Source organism: Tachypleus tridentatus, chromosome 6, assembly GCF_004210375.1.
Source record: "Tachypleus tridentatus isolate NWPU-2018 chromosome 6, ASM421037v1, whole genome shotgun sequence".
Taxonomy (NCBI): Eukaryota; Metazoa; Arthropoda; class Merostomata; order Xiphosura; family Limulidae; genus Tachypleus; species Tachypleus tridentatus.
In genome coordinates, this window is record NC_134830.1 from 162,279,043 (window position 1) to 162,300,594 (window position 21,552).

The 21,552-nt window shown below is 35.0% G+C and overlaps 1 protein-coding gene across 1 annotated transcript in view; it reads left to right on the forward strand.

The window, feature by feature from the left end:
* The window catches only part of LOC143254315 (metabotropic glutamate receptor 2-like), a 61,460-nt gene extending 52,710 nt beyond the window's left edge, over positions 1–8,750 (forward strand). The window contains exons 6-7 of the mRNA XM_076509293.1: positions 1,852–3,120; positions 6,763–8,750. Coding sequence (XP_076365408.1) covers positions 1,852–3,120; positions 6,763–6,869 — 1,376 coding nt within the window. The 3' untranslated portion in view covers positions 6,870–8,750. The remainder of the gene's footprint in view (positions 1–1,851; positions 3,121–6,762) is intronic.
* Positions 8,751–21,552: the final 12,802 nt, after the last annotated feature.

A 21,552-nucleotide genomic window follows, 5' to 3' on the forward strand; every position in this document is an offset into this window, starting at 1 on the left:
TGTAACAGTTGATGAAAAAAAAAACATGGCTGGAATAAAGAAGGGTATGGTGGGGCTGATCAGGAAACAGTTGGTAGATCTTTAACTCCCAAGCGCTTTGTTCATACACTGCATCATACATCAGCAAGCACTTTATGAAAAATACTTAGATATTTCTTGCGTACTGAAACTAGTCATTTCTGCAGTATCATCGCCATTTCAAGGCGTTTCTTGAAGAAATTGATTCGGATTTCTGTGACTTGCCTTATCACACGGCAGTGAGGTGGCTCAGCTGCGGTAAAGTCTTGTCTCGTTTTTATAAGCTGAGAAGAGAAATAGATATATTTCTTATCGAGAAATATAGAGCCGATCCACTTCTGTCGGATCCAACCTGGTTGTCAAAGTTGTCATTTTTGGTTGACATCACATCCCACATGAATGAATTGAACTTGAAACTTCAGGGGAAGAATAACCTTGTCTGTGATCTCTATAGAATCATTAAAGGATTTCGAAGAAAGCTGTCATTGTTTGAAGCACATTTAGAAGGAGGAAACCTCTCTCATTTTCAGTGTTTTAATAAGTTTCATGCTGGAATCACAGAAGATGTCAACCTGGAGTTTCAAAAAATGATTATTGGTGATTTAAATAAGCATTTTTAGAGAGATTTTCGGATCTCAACAGAATCCAAAGTGACGTTCTCCTTTTTCAGAATCCTTTTGATTGTGTCATTGATAACGTGCCAGTGGAACTTCAGCTGGAGGTCATCGATTTGCAAGGAAATGACTTGTTGAAAGCAAAACACAGAGAGGCGCAACTTATTGAATTTTATAGCTGCATACCTGAAGATGATTTTCCAAAGCTGAAGCAGTTCGCATCTGGTATGGCATCAGTGTTCGGAACAACTTGTCTGTAAACAAGCATTTTCAAAAATGAAGTATGTGAAGTCGGTACATCGATCAAGGTTGACTGATGAACATTTGAAAGCAATTCTAATGATTGGATGCAGCAATTCAAAACAGAACATTGAAGATATTTTGAAAGCCAAACGCCAATTTTATAAATCTCACTAAATTCTTTGCGGCTTAGTAAAATTCAGATATGTACTCACTATGTGCGATGTGACAATTACTTTTGCTAATGTCACCTTCTTTGATAACCTTTTGATAAATAAAAATGTTGGTTGCATTTCTGTTTGTTTTTATTATGTGTGTGTATTGTATGCTACTCCCACATGGCTAATGTAGCATCCTAAACTTAGTGTTAAGTCTTTTACAGAGAGCTTTCGTTCTACCTTATGAGTATTGAACATAATGATCATGTGGCCCACGATTCTCATTCCCCAAGTAATCTGGCCCCCCGTGAAAAAAGTTTGGTGACCCCTGGTCTAGAAGAACAGTCTGGCTTACGTATCCTAGATAAAAGACAGAATACAGAAAATCCAGGATATTTAATAATTAAATACGTATACGTTGTGTGTGTATGCACACATTTTATTTATTTTTGTTGTTGTTGTTGATTTGAATTAAGTACAAAGCTACACAATGGGCTATCTGTGCTCTGCCCACCACGGGTATCGAAACCCGGTTTGTAGATTTAAAATCGTTTTTAATGTGATGTAATCATTCCTCTTGCCTCTTGGTCACAATCTGTTTTTATTTAAGAATAAAAATAAATAATTATTAGGCTAACGATAATAGAAAGCAATATTTATCTTATTAATATCTGACTGGTTTATCTTCAGTAACTTCACATGATGTTTATTTCCGTGTATTTATTTACATGCACACGCTGACAGTCTAATAATACTTACTTATTGGCATTAACTAGGTTATTTGTTGTAATTAACGTTTTCATTATTGTTGTCAATTATAGGCCTCAGCGGAGATGAATTCCAGTTTTCCAAAAAGGGAGATGGACCAGCACGTTACAACATCATCCATTTCAAACAGGTCAAACAAAGCAATTATCAGTGGGTCCGAGTAGGCGAATACAAAAATGGTCAGTTGACACTCAACCTTTCCCAGGTCCAGTTTCGCCTACACGAACCGCACATGCCCCCATCTGTGTGTAGTGACCCTTGTGAAAAAGGTCAGGCCAAGAAATTCGTAGAAGGAGAGAACTGTTGCTGGCACTGTTTAAGTTGTACAAAATACCAGGTTCTTCTTTCTGAGACCCAGTGTGTGGGATGTCCTCTCGGGTATCTTCCAGACAATAACCACGAAAGATGTATTGCTATTCCAGAGCTATACATGAGGCCAGACAATTCTTGGGCCATTGGAGCTCTAGCATTCTCTACAACCGGGATCTCTGTTACAGTATTCGTCATTGTCGTGTTCATTCGGTACAACAACACGCCAGTGGTCAAGGCGTCTGGTCGAGAGCTTAGTTACGTTCTTTTGGCAGGCATACTAATGTGCTATGGGATGACGTACGTGTTGGTCCAGCGCCCAACAAATTTCATCTGCGGTGCCCAGAAAACCGGCATCGGTTTGTGTTTCTCCGTTGTTTACAGCGCACTTCTGACTAAAACCAACAGGATCGCTCGGATTTTCAATGCTGGTAAACGAAGTGCAAGAAGACCAAGCTTCATCAGCCCTAAATCCCAGCTTGTCATCTGCGGAGCACTGGTCAGCGTACAGATTTCCATCACGGTCGTATGGCTAGCCTTCACGCCTCCCCGAGCGATTCACCATTACCCAAGTCGAGAGGATAATCATGTTGTGTGTGCCGCTTCTATTAACGCCAGTTACATGGTAGCCTTTGCCTATCCGATTACTCTAACCCTCATCTGTACCGTGTACGCCATTCTGACCAGAAAAATTCCCGAAGCTTTCAACGAATCTAAGTACATAGGTTTCACCATGTATACCACGTGTATTATATGGCTAGCGTTTGTTCCAATCTATTTCTCGACAGCTGAGCACGTGGCTCTTAACGTCACTACAATGTCCGTAGCTATTAGTCTTAGTTCGACAGTAACCCTAGTATGTTTATTTACACCGAAACTCTATATTCTACTTTTACATCCTGAAAAAAACATCCGTCAATCTATGATGCCACGGAACAAACACGGAACGTTAAACAACACCTTAATCACTTCGTCATCAGTAACAAGAATTGAGTCGGCAACGCAGTCTGAAGGTAAGTGCCTTGGGTTAGATTGGTTTGGTTTTGAATTTCGTGCACAGCTACATCAGAGCTGTCTGCGCTAACCATCCCTAATTTAGCAGGGTGAGATTAGAAGAAAGACGGCTAGTCGTCACCACTCACCGCTAACTCTTGCGCTACTTTTTAACAACGAATAGTGGGATTGACCGTCACATTATATCACACCCACGGCTAAAAGGGCGAACATGTTTGGTGTGACGGAGATTCGAACCCGCGACCCTCGGATTACAAGTCGATTGCCTTAACCACTTGGCCATGCCAAGCCCTTTCTGTTAGACGTTTTGGTATATTTTCTATTACTAATAAGTGTGATAGACAATTTTAAGAACCCCAAACTATTTATTTTAGTGGATTCACAACAAATTATAATAAAGAAGCCTAACTGGTTTTAGGTCTATTTTGCATCACAGAAGGAGGATTCGATAATTTAGACCCATCCAAACACAACAGGGAAGATGTGTCATATATCTATGTAAAATCAGTCAGCAGAATGAAGAAGCGAAGAGAGAAAGAAACACACCTCATATTCAACTTAACTTTACGTTTCGCTTTAAAAAATGTTCATACAGTTCTGTTATTATAAAAGTATATATGCACTAACAAGTTTGATTAGTGCGGTCAAACTTACTTGGTTATTTTAATTGACTTGCCGACCTAATTTCTCTTCAAAAAACACAAGGTGTGTGCGTGTTAAAGTTGCTAAAAAGAAATTCATTATAAACCTCACTCGAGAGGTTATCTATAAGTTGTATATGCAGAACCACAAAATTACCTGTTTGTTTGTTTCGGAAATTCACGTGAGCTGCACAGGGGTTACATGTATATATATATATAGTCTTGTTTTGATCAGAAGTACTGAAGAAAAACACTGCTAATGAAAAAAAAACATATACAGTTCTTTGGCTACTATTAGGCAATTTAACTTTAAGATTTGACCCTCATGGTCTTAAGTTGAGGGCACGTTAATTTAAGGTCTCGTCTGGCAAGCGGAATAAAAGTGTAAAGGCATTTGTTCCTTGTAACTACCAACCAGTTACATTAATCTCTAGATCATGTCGAGTCCAGGTAGTGAAAAAATCATCTTCAAACAGTACACAATAGACACAAGATGTCTCACGGTGAGACATAAGTCCTGATTCCAAATGGTAACACTTGGCGTTGACAGCGTATTTTAAGTTTTCCCAGACTTGAAAGCAGTTGTTGTTGTTTTTTTAATTCAAAGTCCGGCCACATCTTTATGCGTGTCAATTGTTAATTAATTTTTATTAATTTTGTTTTTCAAATAAAAGCAAAAACGATATCTGAAGGCGAACTCCACCAAAAGCTGTCCTTTACTACCAATCGAAATAGATTGCAGTAAACTTTATGAAAATTACGAGTGGATTATTGCATAACTTGCTGGAGTACCCGTCCCCTGTCCTGGTTATCTTAGGACAAGAAATTAAAAGTTACTTCTCTTATATGTAATTGTTAAAAAAATCGGTGGAAAAGGCCCGTAAAAACTGCAAAACATAAAATAAAAAACTGAAAGTTTATATGTACCTCTCCATGGATCCATTGAGCATTGATTCACGCTCTGGAAAGTAGATTCCAGGGCATACAACAGACAGCACTATTATATTCATATAGATACTACAAGCATTATTTAAACTTGGTACATACAGAGGAACGAATAACATCAGCAAAAATATACCAATATCTTGAGCGGAAGGTTATGTTTATCATTCAGACTCACTTGACTTTGTCCTCTGCTCACATTGGGTATCGAACCCCAAATTTTAGCGATATAAACCCTCACAGTGTAACTCCGATAACAGTATCACCAGGAAGCAATTAATTTGATAAAATCTTATACTATATCTCCTAAATTAATCTAAATGGGAACCCAACCCTATTTTGAAATTAATTTGATGGAAATTCCATTATAAATTCCAAATGTATTTTGTGTTTGTTTTATTTTAAAATAATTATTTCTAATTTCCTTTAGCAGTTAGGTTGATGTCACTATCAAACCAAAGAAATTGAAGACGTCCATGACAGCATGATCCACTGCTTAGCGTACAAAACTGTGCCTCTATTGATCCCAGGTTCGCATCTCGTTATCACTAAAATCAACATCGGCGCTCTCGGGTCACGAGTGCGCTATAAGAGTGGTGCAGGAAATCTTTGTTTTCTGTGATTGATTTCAGCCTATTGGTCTTTAAGTAACATTTTTCCGATATATCTTAAATTGGCCCGGCATGGCCAGGTGAGTTAAGGCGTTTGACTCGTAATCTGAAGGTCGCGGGTTCGAATCCCCGTCACACCAAACATGCTAGCCCTTTCAGCCGTGGGGGCATTATAATGTGATTGTCAATCCCTCTATTCGTTGGTAAAAGAGTAGCCCAAGAGTTAGCGGTGGGTGGTGACGACTAGCTGCCTTCCCTCTAGTCTTACACTGCGAAATTAGGGACGGCTAGCGCAGATAGCCCTCGTGTAGCTTTAAAAAAAAATCTTAGATCCGACCATTGGTGTCGTTGCTGTTAGGCAATCTACATACGAACGTTCTAATGTAAACAAATCAAAAAGTGATAAACGAATGGATGAAATAATTTTTTTAGAATTTTTTAAATTAATCTATCAGACCGAAACTTAACAAATAACACTATGTAACACAAGTGTTGTTATTGGATAGTATGTGTTATTTCTTAATTGCTTATGTTGTAAAAGTACAGAAAATAACCATTATTCCCTTCAAACTTTGCTTTTGTGACCTGGATAATGAAATTTAGAAATTAACCTATTTTCTATGAAAAAACGGGTAAATTTGTACATTTTCATTTACATAAGGTCTGAATAAAACAACATATGAATCAAGATTTACATGTATTTATACTAAAGTTATACAAAAATGTTTAGAAGTGAGTAGTTTTTCGAGATTTACGACTGTAATGTAAATCACTTTCACATATCAGCTCCCAAATATAGTCTCCTATCATGTTTTCATTATACGTTCCCAGGTCACTAAAGGAAAGTTCTAAGAGAAAAATAGGTCTTTTCCATTTACTTTAGGCATAAGCATTTGGGAAATAACACTTTCTGTCCAGGAACATGAAAAAGTAGAAAATTTGTTACATAGTGTAATCATAAGATAAATTATAAAACTATGTTAAAAATAAAACGTTTCCAATACAGAAAAATTATGACTTGGCTTTAGAAATTTTTGTTGTTTTTTTAGCTTAGGATCTTCAAAACAAAATCTAGTTATCGTATATTTAGACAGTGAATAATCTTATTTTATTTTCCTAAAATAAAAACATTCTTGCAGTATGGTGTACAGTTTTTATTAAAGTTTTCAGTCAAGTGGCTAACCGGCCTTTTAAATTATTAAACTTGTAATTCACATTAAAAAAAAAAAACAAAGCTAGTAAAATTGAGACTGATAACTATGAGAACCGAGAAATATTTTGTATGGAATACGATAATTAAATGTTAGGCTTAGCTTGAAGAGACGCGAATCTATGTATACTTTATAATTCACTAGCATATCAATTTTATGAAATATAATTAAACCTAGAACATAAATTATCGATTAAGCTGATCCGAAACACTCTGCAACGTTTTCGTTTATTTCAGAATACGAGATGAGTGAGAAACTTCGTATCAGCCGCGCCACTCAAACTCCGAGCGTATTACCCGCTGAGTACCAGTTTAATCAAGCAGACAGAGATGTTCATCTGTGAATAGCCTTCCACTCTCGCTTTGGACTGAAATACAATGACTTGTTCTAGGATCTACAGTACGTGCAAACTGCCTAATTAGAGTCCTTATTTGATTGGAATCAGTCACATGACTTATTCAAACAAATTGCACGATAGACATTCTAACCACCACGTGAACTTTGACGAGCAAAAACTTAAAATATTTTTTAATGATTTAGCGTTTTTTTCTTTCTGAAGACGAAATACACATGTTGAAGAGATATGTATATAAAAAAGACAAATGCAGATTTTAATTGTGAAACATGTATAGATATATAGATAGACAGAGAGAGAGATGGATGTAGAAATAGCACAGTGAATGAACGTGTTACGTGAAAACTATTTTGGAACATTACCACAGTTCATGTCGTCACATCTGGTCATCCCGTATCTGATAATAGCCTTCAACTCAGTTTCCACTGAGCAAAAAAAAAAAAAACCATCACAAGGTTGTCACCTTTAAAGCTCACAACTTTTACTTGTTGAATTTTCATAATATCCATCTAATATACGAGGACGACGGTTTCCCAACACCAATTTCAACAGTACGATAGCACATAAATCTATACTAAGGCGATGTATCTGGCAACTTGACGGTCTCATTTCCTGGAGAATGATATGAATACCCGTTTTTTTCTCCAGTTGCTGGAAGTGTGTGATGGTAGAAGAGATATGTCATGAAAGCGACTTGTGTAATGTGATTTATGTCGCTTATCCAGAAAAAGACCCTTCTTTTGTAGATTCTCACCTGCTTCATGACACCGCATTTGCTTACTCATTGGGATATAGCTTGTTGCAAGTCTTGTTATGGGTGTTCCTGGTACCCCAAGTTAATCCATGTTGTTGTTGTTTTCGTGCCATTAAGTACAATGGATATTCTCGTCTTGGAAATTATAATATTTCCTGGATGAACATATCTTTATAACTTTAGTATACGAATATTTTACATCAGAAAAGACTGTTACATACTATTCCCAACAGCGTTCGACTCTCTGTATCATCACACTAACTACAAAACTACAAACGATGTCAAAATGTAGTTCTTATACAATCTGTTCCACGGCGATCTTATATCGGCTGTGATTGCCACGCTGAGTATTCACATATAGGTACATATATGCGAAATATGTGCATAAGAAGAGAATTTACAGATGTTGTTTGCGAGATGTAATCTTTCTTGTGCTTCCTCGCAAAACATTGGTCGCCATTAATGGCACGTTGTACACCAACACGCATCGCCGCCATAAAAGCACTGAAGTCAGGTTGTGAGGAAAGACTTTTCTTCTTTCAGTGAACAGGAAAAGTGCAGAGGACAAATACTGTGATGGTGCACTGTCTTGACAAAAGTATTTTACGGTACATGCTCGCGTGGTCAAGACCAAGACATCGAAGATACCGTTTTATCAGTCTTATAATCATTTGTTTATACGTGTAAAGATACTCAGATACAAAGTAGCACGAGCTTTACGAACTGCATCAAAAGACACGATGCGTTCCGCGCGTTTGTGATTACCTGATACCTCCTTTTAATCTGTATTCTGATTATTACTGGAAACTCTAACACACGTGTAAGTAACATTCTATTTCCTGTAACGTGATTCCCCAATTATAAAAAAGTAACAGACAGTGGTACTGTTATTATAATAGAATATGTTATGCTTGTATGTGTGTTAAAAACATTTTAATACCCATTCCAGCCGTCTTTAGAATACATTCTTACTTCAAGTGGTGGATTTCTTCTCGTCATGAATATCTTGTGCGGTCTGTGAATGGATTGAATGTTAAAGCTCCAAAAAATATATGGCATGCCCACATCTCGATTTTGTACAGATTAAAGCCACTAATTAAAAACGAACTTATTTATTGGATGTCGCGTGTTTGCTGGATGTTCAGACAAATTGTTGCTTTCAATAACTTATTACAGAGCAACTGTGACCGCTCAAAATGGGGCTCCAACTCTCGTATAATCTCGTTATTTGATGGTTTGTGAGAAAATCTAAATCGTTTCATGATGCATTGAGGTAACACTGTTGAAAGATCTGGCTTATAGCGGGAATTGCAAACGACTTGTTGCTTTCTGAATATTCAGTGCATACTGAGCAGGTAATTACAAAAGCACATAATATTCCCGTCCTATTGCTGTCTTGCTGAAGATGTTAGGTGTGCATTTTTTCTAATTAAGCACAAAGCTACACAATGGGCTGTCTGTGCTCTGCCCACCACAGGTATCGAAACCCGAATTTAGCGTTGTAAGTCTGCATACATACCGCTGATCCACTGGGGGGCTTTAAAAGCGAGTCGAACCCGCGCAGATTACGAGTCGCACGCCTTTGGCCATCTAATAACCATCACCATCCACCGCAAACTCTTGGGCTATCCTTTTCCCAGCGAATAGTGGGATTAATCGTGACATTATAACGCCCCCACGGCTGAAAGGGTGTACATGTATGATGTGACGGGGATTACCCTCGGATTGTCGAGCGCTTCTGCCCCGAAAATTTTTTTGTTGTTTGAGTTAAGCGCACAGTTACGCAATGGGCTATCTGTGCTCTGCCCACCACGGGTATCGAAATCCGAATTTTAGCATTGTAAGTCCGCAGACATACCGCTGAACCACTGGAGGGCTGAGAAGAACAGAGGTGAACGTAAAAAAAAAGAAACTGGTAAGATCTGTAAATAGCAACAAGGAAATTTGTTATACATGGATTGTGAGAGGGTTGGTAATGTTTTGTTGAGATGGTGATTGTGTAGAAATATTGGAGGTTCCCAATATCCTTAAAGTTTCGTTTCCTTAGATCAGTTATTTTTCAGTGAGAAAGTTGAGTGTTAAAGTTAAGTGACGAAGTTATTTATGGCGATCTAGGATAGTACTAGGAATTTCATGGACTGATATAAAAACGAATAAATAGACACTGTAAAAAAACACACCAAACATACTCGCCCTTTCAGCCGTGTGGGCGTTATAATGTTACAGTCAATCCCACTATTCGTTGGTAAAAGAGTAGCCCAAGAGTTAGCAGTGGGGGGGGGTGATGACTAGCTGCCTTCCCTCTAGTCTTACACTGCTAAATTAGGGACGGCTATCGTAGATAGCCCTCGTGTAGCTTTGCGCGATATTCAAAACAAAACAAACCAAACCAGTCAAATGTGTTATTTCAGGTTTTAATTTTTTTACATCAAATTTAATTTCTCGCAATAAATTACAAAACTTACAAAATTACCCCACGTTCGAGAGCATGCTGTAGACATTTCGTCGACTTAAAACGCTGTTTCTGAGCATGATTTCCCCTGAAAAAACTTATAACAGCTAAACTAAACTCACAATACCACATCGTGTTCTTCACTCACCACAAGAAGCAAGCTGTAAAGAATACAAGCTGTCAGAAATAATGTTGTTGATTTTTCAATGTAGAAAATGAGAGGTTTGCGAAATCAGACTAGCTAAGTGAAGTGAGGCACAATCGGACTAGCTAAGAGAAATGAGACACAATCGGACAAGCTAAGAGAAATGAGACACAATCGGACAAGCTAAGAGAAATGAGACACAATCGGACAAGCTAAGTGAAATGAGGCACAATCGGACTAGCTAAGTGAAATGAGGCACAATCGAACTAGCTAAGTGAAATGAGGCACAATCGGACTAGCTAAGAGAAATGAGACACAATCGGACTAGCTAAGTGAAATGAGACACAATCGGACAAGCTAAGAGAAATGAGACACAATCGGACTAGCTAAGTGAAATGAGACACAATCGGATAAGCTAAGTGAAATGAGGCACAATCGGACTAGCTAAGTGAAATGAGGCACAATCGGACTAGCTAAGTGAAATGAGACACAATCGGACAAGCTAAGAGAAATGAGACACAATCGGACTAACCAAGTGAAATGAGGCACAATCGGACTAGCTTAGTGAAATGAGACACAATCGGACTAACCAAGTGAAATGAGACACAATTGGACTAACCAAGTGAAATGAGGCACAATCGGACAAGCTAAGTGAGGTGAGGCACAATCGGACTAGCTAAGTGAAATGAGACACAATCGGACTAGCTAAGTGAAATGAGACACAATCGGACAAGCTAAGAGAAATGAGACACAATCGGACTAACCAAGTGAAATGAGGCACAATCGGACTAGCTAAGTGAAATGAGACACAATCGGACAAGCTAAGTGAAATGAGGCACAATCGGACTAGCTAAGTGAAATGAGGCACAATCGGACTAGCTAAGTGAAATGAGACACAATCGGACAAGCTAAGAGAAATGAGACACAATCGGACTAACCAAGTGAAATGAGGCACAATCGGACTAGCTTAGTGAAATGAGACACAATCGGACTAACCAAGTGAAATGAGACACAATTGGACTAACCAAGTGAAATGAGGCACAATCGGACAAGCTAAGTGAGGTGAGGCACAATCGGACTAGCTAAGAGAAATGAGACACAATCGGACTAGCTAAGTGAAATGAGACACAATCGGACAAGCTAAGAGAAATGAGACACAATCGGACTAACCAAGTGAAATGAGGCACAATCGGACTAGCTAAGTGAAATGAGACACAATCGGTCTAACCAAGTGAAATGAGACACAATTGGACTAACCAAGTGAAATGAGGCACAACCGGACTAGCTAAGTGAAATGAGGCACAATCAGACAAGCTAAGTGAAATGAGGCACAATCGGACAAGCTAAGAGAAATGAGACACAATCGGACTAGCTAAGTGAAACGAGGCACAATCGGACTAGCTAAGTGAAATGAGGCACAATCGGACTAGCTAAGTGAAATGAGACACAATCGGACAAGCTAAGTGAAATGAGGCCCAATCGGACAAGCTAAGTGAAATGAAGCCCAATCGGACAAGCTAAGTGAAATGAGGCACAATCGGACTAGCTAAGTGAAATGAGGCACAATCGGACTAGCTAAGTGAAATGAGGCACAATCGGACTAGCTAAGTGAAATGAGGCACAATCGGACTAGCTAAGTGAAATGAGGCACAATCGGACTAGTTAAGTGAAATGAGGCACAATCGGACTAGTTAAGTGAAATGAGACACAATCGGACTAGCTAAGTGAAATAAGGCACAATTGGACTAGCTAAGTAAAATGAGGCACAATGGAGAATAGTTTGGGGTCTTACGTTTTTTTAGCTCCATTAATAACAATGTTCAGCATCTAACAGAAGTATGGAATATGAAATTAATACGACAATGATGACGAAACACGTTACCGATTTGTCGGATTAAACTCACTAAAAAGAATCGAATAGAGTGGTGATGCTTAATAAGTAAAATAACTCTCATATAATCCAATTTGCTATTACAACTAAATATATAAAATAATAACAGATACGAATAATAAATAAGAACCTTTTTGTCTGAACTCAAAAGGGATTAGTTAAGCTGTGCAGCCGTGTAACATGGCAAAAAAAAAAGATAATGGAATATTTGTTTTTGTTTCCTAGTTCTTAAGCACAGAGCTACATAATAGGATATGGTTGTTCTGCCCAACACGAGTACTGAAATTCAATTTTGAGCGTCATAAGTCCTCAGGCTTACTGTTAAACCACTGGAGGGAATATTTTTATAATGATTATATAGAAAGCATACACTTCTGAGAATACCAGAAAGAATTCCACCCGAATTTTTGTGTTAAAAGTAATGAATAACAAAAACTGGATTTTTCTGAGTCCACAAGAGTAAAATTTTATCTTTACAACGCGAGAAACTGAAAAAACAAAAGCATTGTTTCAGATGTAGATATTTAATATGGACTATACTTCTAAGAAAGCAATGTAAACCCATTAAGGTTTTGTATTAAATACTGCCATACCCTTAAAGTTAAGCATCGATAAGTTATGGGTGTTTTTCTTATAGCAAAGCCACACTGAGCTATCTGCTGAGCCAACGGAGGAGGATCGAACCGCTGATTTTAGCGTTGTAAATCCGCATACCAACAGCTGTACCAGCGGGGAAGCGTAAGTTATATTCTGTTCACCATAGTATGCAAACCCATAATAGAGTTGACATTTTCACGGCCCATAAATAAGCTACATCCGACTTGAAATGCCCAAATACTTTGTTTATTGCTTACGACAGGAGAAGTTGGTTTAGTCAACGTAAGCAAAGACAAACATCTAGAGTAAGTCATATTGATGAACTGAACAAAACAAAACTTGTAATGGCTCACCTGATAGGTTCATTCACATATTTTCATGTTGATTCACGTGCAGTTTCCAGACTCATTGCACCCTACTCTAAGTTGACATACCTAACTCTTGATGATATGAAACCCACTGAAGATGATCTAGGAAGTTGGAAAAGTTGTTCTCTGCTTATCAATAAAAGTGTTTATACCCATACCAGCCGTTCCGAGATACATTTGACATACCTAATGTTTATCACAATTTGATGGCGCGTTCAATGTACTTCACACACGTTTACAAATATAAAAATGTGTGTAACGTTTAAACTCTGAACCACATGTACATGTTTAATAAAAAAAAAAAACTTAGTTTGTAAACATTTATCTTCGTACTTTTCTACAGTCATCCTAATTTGTCTCTTTCGGATTTCAAACTATAGTTGTGTAAAAATGGCCTCTGAGACACAGCTTCCTGTTTTTACACAAGTCACTGGTCAGGAGGTCTTTCGTCATCACCGGAACTGTGAAGTGATGTAAAAATTTCAGAGTTATATTAAAATTCGCCTTAGGCAATTGAGAATAATGTGGTTAGAAAACTTCTGTACTGTAAATGATTTTATTACAAGTGTTAGGCTTAGGTCAATGAACCTCAACCTTTTCTATATCGTGGAACCAACTCTTCATCAATCAACCAAACTATTATGGACTCGAATAGTTGTATCTGCTGAATAATATGAGAGCAATAGTGCACTAAATATGTATTCAATAAAAACATCAAGTTAACTTAATCGAACATACGATATTTAAAAATCAATAAATATAGAAACTCGATCTTTGTCGTTAAGGGCCCTCTTTGGAATGCACCATGACCTCTAGGGGGCCCAAAATGGCCAAGTGGTTAAGGCACTCGACTCGTAATCCGAGGGTCGTGGGTTGAATCCCCGTCACACCAAACATGCTCGCCCTTTCCGATATGGGGGCGTTATAATGTAACGGTCAATCCCACTATTCGTTGGTAAAAAGAGTAGCTCAAGAGTTGGTGGTGGGTAGTGACGACTAGCTGCCTTCCCTCTAGTCTTACACTGCTAATTTAGGGACGGCTAGCGCAGATAGCCCTCGTGTAGCTTTGCACCAATTTCACACCAAACCAAACCTCTAGGAGCCCTCAGACTACAGGTTGAGAAGTATTGGTCTCTAACACGTAAGCATAAAGTGTTTTATTATATAAACTCATCGACTTCAATTGCAGCCATTGTTTAAATGTGCAGTGTTTGTTGCTGCGGGTAAAGCATCGCTGAGTGAAGATGGTAAAGTCATTCACCATTTAATTGTAATTTAATTGTAGCAGAATATTTTCATGGTCTCGAGGAAAACGTTGACTGAAACGAGAGTAAAAATTGGTTTGAAAACAAAACTTACAAATTAATGTGATTCCTCCGTTCATTTCGGTTAGACATATTCCCAAAAATTTAAGGTAGAGTACATCGAGGTTAAACTACAACGTCAGGGCTAAACCAAAGAACCAAAGCACATAAATAGCTTCGTTACCGAGAAGTTGATACCTTATAACAAAATGAAATAAAAATTTTCAAAACTATTTTACAGGTGCAAAAGTTTTACTTGACAAAAAGAACAATAACACAAATTATTCTTGCAAATAAAACCATTGTAACGATGTTACGTTAAAACTAAAATTGTAGTATAACAAGTTAAAACATAATATCGGGAACTAGAAATTTATAGAACAATAAAAAAAAACAAAGCTCTAGTGTTGCTATCACGTGACCATTTAGGGTTAATTTATCTTCATATCTATCTAGCGTTTAGCCATTTCTGATGCAGCATCTTGCGCACCACTTCCTGCATTATAAAGCAACAATAAGTCTCACAATACTCACGAGACACGACATACTACAAAGCGAAACCATTATTTCTTGAAATTAGGATCCGGTTTGAATAATAAAGCTTATAGAGATGAAGAATCCAGAGAAAAAACTATCCGTGATCTCCACTTTTTTTCTCTCATTCTTTCTATATATGTATATATAAAAGTATAGAAGATTTTTGTACGAAGGGGAGTAAGTGGAAGGAAGGCTGTTATCAATCATTTAAAAGCAATGCAAACAAGACAGAAGGAATCGCATTTGCATCATTCCTTCACAACAGTACAGACAAGGATAAACATATAGTAATGTATACAACTGATCAATCACAAGTAAGTTAAACTTGTTCTATTTTTGTCTGTTAACGTTCCACAACACCGTGCGCAAATACCATATCTACTGTTTCATTGCTTCTGAAGGATTGCTATTAGTCCATTTCTAGATTTACTTCATTTTTTAAAATGTTTTTTTAAACTTATTTTGACCCGGCATGGCTGAGTGGATAGATCGATCGACTCGCAATCTGACAGTTGTGGGTTCGAATCGCCATTCAACCAAACATGCTCGCCCTTTTAGCGATGGAGACGTTATACTGTGATAGTCAATCTTAATATGCGTTGGTAAAAGAGTAGCCCGAGAATTGGCGGTGGGTGGTGATGACTAGCTGCCTTCCCTCTAGTCTTACACTTCTAAATTAGGTACGGCTAAAGCAGTTAACCCTCGTGTGCTTTGCGCTAAGTTCAGAAACAAACAGAATTTACTTGTTTTATTAATGCAGTATTTTGATACACATTGGAAAGTTGTATATTTTTATCAAATTCTAAATACGATGAGAATCCATCTTTGATATTTATTGTTTATCTGTTATCGGCTGGTAATTCATGTTTCATCCTGTACTAGGCCCGATATGGCCAGGTGGTTAAGGCACTCAACTCGTAATATAAAGGTCACGGGTTCCAATGCGAAATTCAAAACAAACAATCATCCTGTACTCAAGATTTTTAAAGGATCATCACATTTATGTAGGAAAGCTGACTTCAAGGGGTAATGATAACATCGTTTACATTAGAATTATGATTTTTTTTGTAAATTACTATAAGTTAATAATACCTATAAACGCGGATACTACGTCTGAAACTATGTCACTTCAATAAAATTGGTTGGCACCATTGTTTTGGTTTATGAGATATCATGTAATAAACGAACAAGCAGAAGAATGGTTTGTTTGGTTTGGTTTGAATTTCGCGTAAAGATACACGAGGGCTATCTGCGCTAGCCATCCCTAATTTGGCAGTGTAAGACTAGAGGGAAAGGAGCTAGTCATAACCACCCACCGCCAACTTTTGGGCTACTCTTTTAACAAATAATAGCGGGATTGACCGTTACATTATAACGCCCCCACGGCTGAAAGGGCAAGCATGTTTGGTGCGACCGGGATTCGAACCCTCGACCCTCAGATTACGAGACAAATGCCTTAACCACCTGATCATGCTGGACCAAGAAGCAAGAGAAAGAAGAAAAAGACAATCAAAGTTTTCCCATGATATTAGCACATGTTTCCTGACCTCGTGACTTAGTCTTTACATGGACATTGTTATTAAAGTAGACAATGTGTAATATTTTAAAGTTCTGACGACCTATTGAGGAGATATTTAAAATAACATTTCGACAATCAGTCCGGGCCACCCTTACATAGGCTGTGCTACAGCCTGTCTAATATGTATACATACATAAGTACACATGTGTGGGTGTGCATAATCCAGCTATAAAAACGTGTCTAAATAGAAATAGGGTTATTTTCATAACGAGGAAAACAGATGAATTTTGAAACTACAAACATAACGTACCTAGAAGCTAGCAACTCTCATAAAATAAAAATATATATATCAGTTTACTGCTCTCAATTGGAAATAATTCTGAATTGACAACAATGCTAGAGTAATCTTTAGTGAATTAAAATACAGTAAACTACAAAATTCTACAACTGTTACTAACAATTTAACTCACAGAAAAACGTTCACCACATCCAAACGTATATATACACCAATCTTTGTAATGATATCGAAGACATATGACCTTTCGTCTGTTTGAAAACAATAAACATAAAACAATAAATATAAACAAATACATTTATATTCGTGATGTGTGTGTTTCTATAACATTTAATATTTCAGATAATAGATATTCAGCACACATCATAGTCTATTAAATAGTTTTGTTGTCTTGCATATTACACTGAACACATATTATAACTCCAATTTTAACAACACTTTCTAAGCTTCGTATACAACACAGTGACTGAATAATATAATTTTAATTTTTAATCTTCACACACAATACCTCTAAAATATTTTTTTCAATTGCTGAACATTAAACACAACACAACTGGTGAATTAACAATACTTTACCTACTAAACTTTAAAAACAACTGGTGAATTAACAATACTTTACTTACTAAACTTTAAACACAACTGGTGATTAACAATACTTTACTTACTAAACTTTAAACACAACTGGTGATTAACAATACTTTACTTACTAAACTTTAAACACAACTAGTGATTAACAATACTTTACTTACTAAACTTTAATTATTAAACTTTAAACACAACTGGTGATTAACAATACTTTACTTACTAAACTTTAAACACAACTGGTGATTAACAATACTTTACTTACTAAACTTTAAACACAACTGGTGATTAACAATACTTTACTTACTAAACTTTAAACACAACTGGTGATTAACAACACTTTACTTATTAAACTTTAAACACAACTGGTGATTAACAAACTTTACTTACTAAACTTTTTACTTATTAACAATACTTTACTTTAAAAACACAACTGGTGATTAACAATACTTTACTTATTAAACTTTAAACACAACTAGTGAATTAACAATCATTTACTAATTAAACTTTAAACACAACTGGTGATTAACAATACTTTACTTACTAAACTTTAAACACAACTGGTGAATTAACAATACTTTACTTACTAAACTTTAAACACAACTGGTGAATTAACAATACTTTACTTATTAAACTTTAAACACAACTGGTGAATTAACAATACTTTACTTATTAAACTTTAAACACAACTAGTGAGTTAACAACACTTTACTTATTAAACTTTAAATACAACCGGTGATTAACATTACTTTACTTACTAAACTTTAAACACAACTAGTGAGTTAACAACACTTTACTTATTAAACTTTAAACACAACTGGTGAATTAACAATACTTTACTTATTAAACTTTAAACACAACTCCACTGGTGAATTAACAATACTTTACTTATTAAACTTTAAACACAATACTTTACTTACTAAACTTTAAACCAACTGGTGATTAACAATTAACAATACTTTACTTACTAAACTTTAAACACAACTGGTGATTAACAACACTTTACTTATTAAACTTTAAACACAACTTGTGAATTAACAATACTTTACTTATTAAACTTTAAACACAACTGGTGAGTTAACAATACTTTACTTACTAAACTTTAAACACAACTGGTGATTAACAATACTTTACTTACTAAACTTTAAACACAACTGGTGATTAACAATACTTTACTTATTAAACTTTAAACACAACTGGTGAATTAACAACACTTTACTTATTAAACTTTAAACACAACTGGTGATTAACAATACTTTACTTATTAAACTTTAAACACAACTGGTGAATTAACAACACTTTACTTATTAAACTTTAAACACAACTGGTGATTAACAATACTTTACTTATTAAACTTTAAACACAACTGGTGAGTTAACAACACTTTACTTATTAAACTTTAAACACAACTGGTGATTAACAATACTTTACTTACTAAACTTTAAACACAACTGGTGAATTAACAATACTTTACTTATTAAACTTTAAACACAACTAGTGAATTAACAATCATTTACTAAATAAACTTTAAACACAACTAGTGAATTAACAATACTTTACTTACTAAACTTTAAAACACAACTGGTGAATTAACAATACTTTACTTACTAAACTTTAAACACATCTAGTGAATTAACAATACTTTACTTATTAAACTTTAAAAGACAACTGGTGAATTAACAATAGTTTACTTATTAAACTTTAAACTCAACTAGTGAGTTAACAACACTTTACTTATTAAACTTTAAATACAACCGGTGATTAACAATACTTTACTTATTAAACTTTAAACACAACTGGTGAATTAACAACACTTTACTTATTAAACTTTAAACACAACTGGTGATTAACAATACTTTACTTATTAAACTTTAAACACAACTAGTGAGTTAACAACACTTTACTTATTAAACTTTAAACACAACTGGTGATTAACAATACTTTACTTACTAAACTTTAAACACAACTGGTGAATTAACAATACTTTACTTATTAAACTTTAAACACAACTAGTGAATTAACAATCACTTTTACTTTAAACACAACTGGTGAGTTAACAACACTTTACTTACTAAACTTTAAACACAACTAGTGAATTAACAATACTTTACTTACTAAACTTTAAAACACAACTGGTGAATTAACAATACTTTACTTACTAAACTTTAAACACAACTGGTGAATTAACAATACTTTACTTATTAAACTTTAAACACAACTGGTGATTAACAATACTTTACTTATTAAACTTTAAACACAACTAGTGAGTTAACAACACTTTACTTATTAAACTTTAAATACAACTGGTGATTAACAATACTTTACTTACTAAACTTTAAACACAACTGGTGATTAACAATACTTTACTTATTAAACTTTAAACACAACTGGTGAATTAACAATACTTTACTTATTAAACTTTAAACACAACTGGTGAGTTAACAACACTTTACTTATTAAACTTTAAACACAACTGGTGATTAACAATACTTTACTTACTAAACTTTAAACACAACTGGTGAATTAACAATACTTTACTTACTAAACTTTAAAAGACAACTGGTGAATTAACAATACTTTACTTATTAAACTTTAAACACAACTAGTGAATTAACAATACTTTACTTACTAAACTTTAAACACAACTAGTGAATTACCAATACTTTTCTTACTAAACTTTAAAAGACAACTGGTGAATTACAATACTTTACTTATTAAACTTTAATTGACAACTGGTGAATTAACAATACCTTACGTACTAAACTTTAAAAGACAACTGGTGAATTAAAAAGACAACTGGTGAATTAACAATACTTTACTAATTATACTTTAAACACAACTAGTGAATTAACAATACTTTACTTACTGAACTTTAAAGACAACTGGTGAATTAACAATACTTTACTTACTAATATTTAAACACAACTGGTGAATTAACAATACTTTACTTACTAAACTTTAAAAGACAACTGGTTAATTAACAATACCTTACTTACTAAACTTTAAACACAACTAGTGAATTAACAATACTTTACTTACTAAACTTTAAACACAACTCCACTGGTGAATTAACAATACTTTACTTACTAAACTTTAAACACAACTCCACTGGTGAATTAACAATACTTTACTTACTAAACGTTAAACACAACTAGTGATTAACAATACTTTACTTACTAAACTTTAAACACAACTGGTGATTAACAATACTTTACTTGCTAAACTTTAAACACAACTGGTGATTAACAACACTTTACTTATTAAACTTTAAACACAACTGGTGATTAACAATACTTTACTTACTAAACTTTAAACACAACTGGTGATTAACAAGACTTTACTTATTAAACTTTAAACACAACTGGTGAATTAACAACACTTTACTTATTAAACCTTAAACACAACTGGTGATTAACAATACTTTACTTATTAAACTTTAAACACAACTAGTGAGTTAACAACACTTTACTTATTAAACTTTAAACACAACTGGTAATTAACAATACTTTACTTACTAAACTTTAAACACAACTGGTGATTAACAATACTTTACTTACTAAACTTTAAACACAACTGGTGATTAACAATACTTTACTTAATAAACTTTAAACACAACTCCACTGGTAAATTAACAATACTTTACTTATTAAACTTTAAACACAACTAGTGAGTTAACAACACTTTACTTATTAAACTTTAAACACAACTCCACTGGTGAATTAACAATACTTTACTTATTAAACTTTAAAAGACAACTGGTGAATTAACAATACTTTACTTACTAAACTTTAAACACAACTAGTGAATTAACAATACTTTACTTATTAAACTTTAAAAGACAACTGGTGAATTAACAATACTTTACTTACTAAACTTTAAAGACAACTGGTGAATTAACAATACTTTACTTACTAAACTTTAAACACAACTGGTGAATTAACAATACTTTACTTACTAAACTTTAAAGACAACTGGTGATTAACAATACTTTACTTACTAAACTTTAAACACAACTTGTGAATTAACAATACTTTACTTATTAAACTTTAAACACAACTGGTGAATTAACAATACTTTACTTATTAAACTTTAAACACAACTAGTGAGTTAACAACACTTTACTTATTAAACTTTAAACACAACTGGTGATTAACAATACTTTACTTACTAAACTTTAAACACAACTGGTGATTAACAATACTTTACTTATTAAACTTTAAACACAAC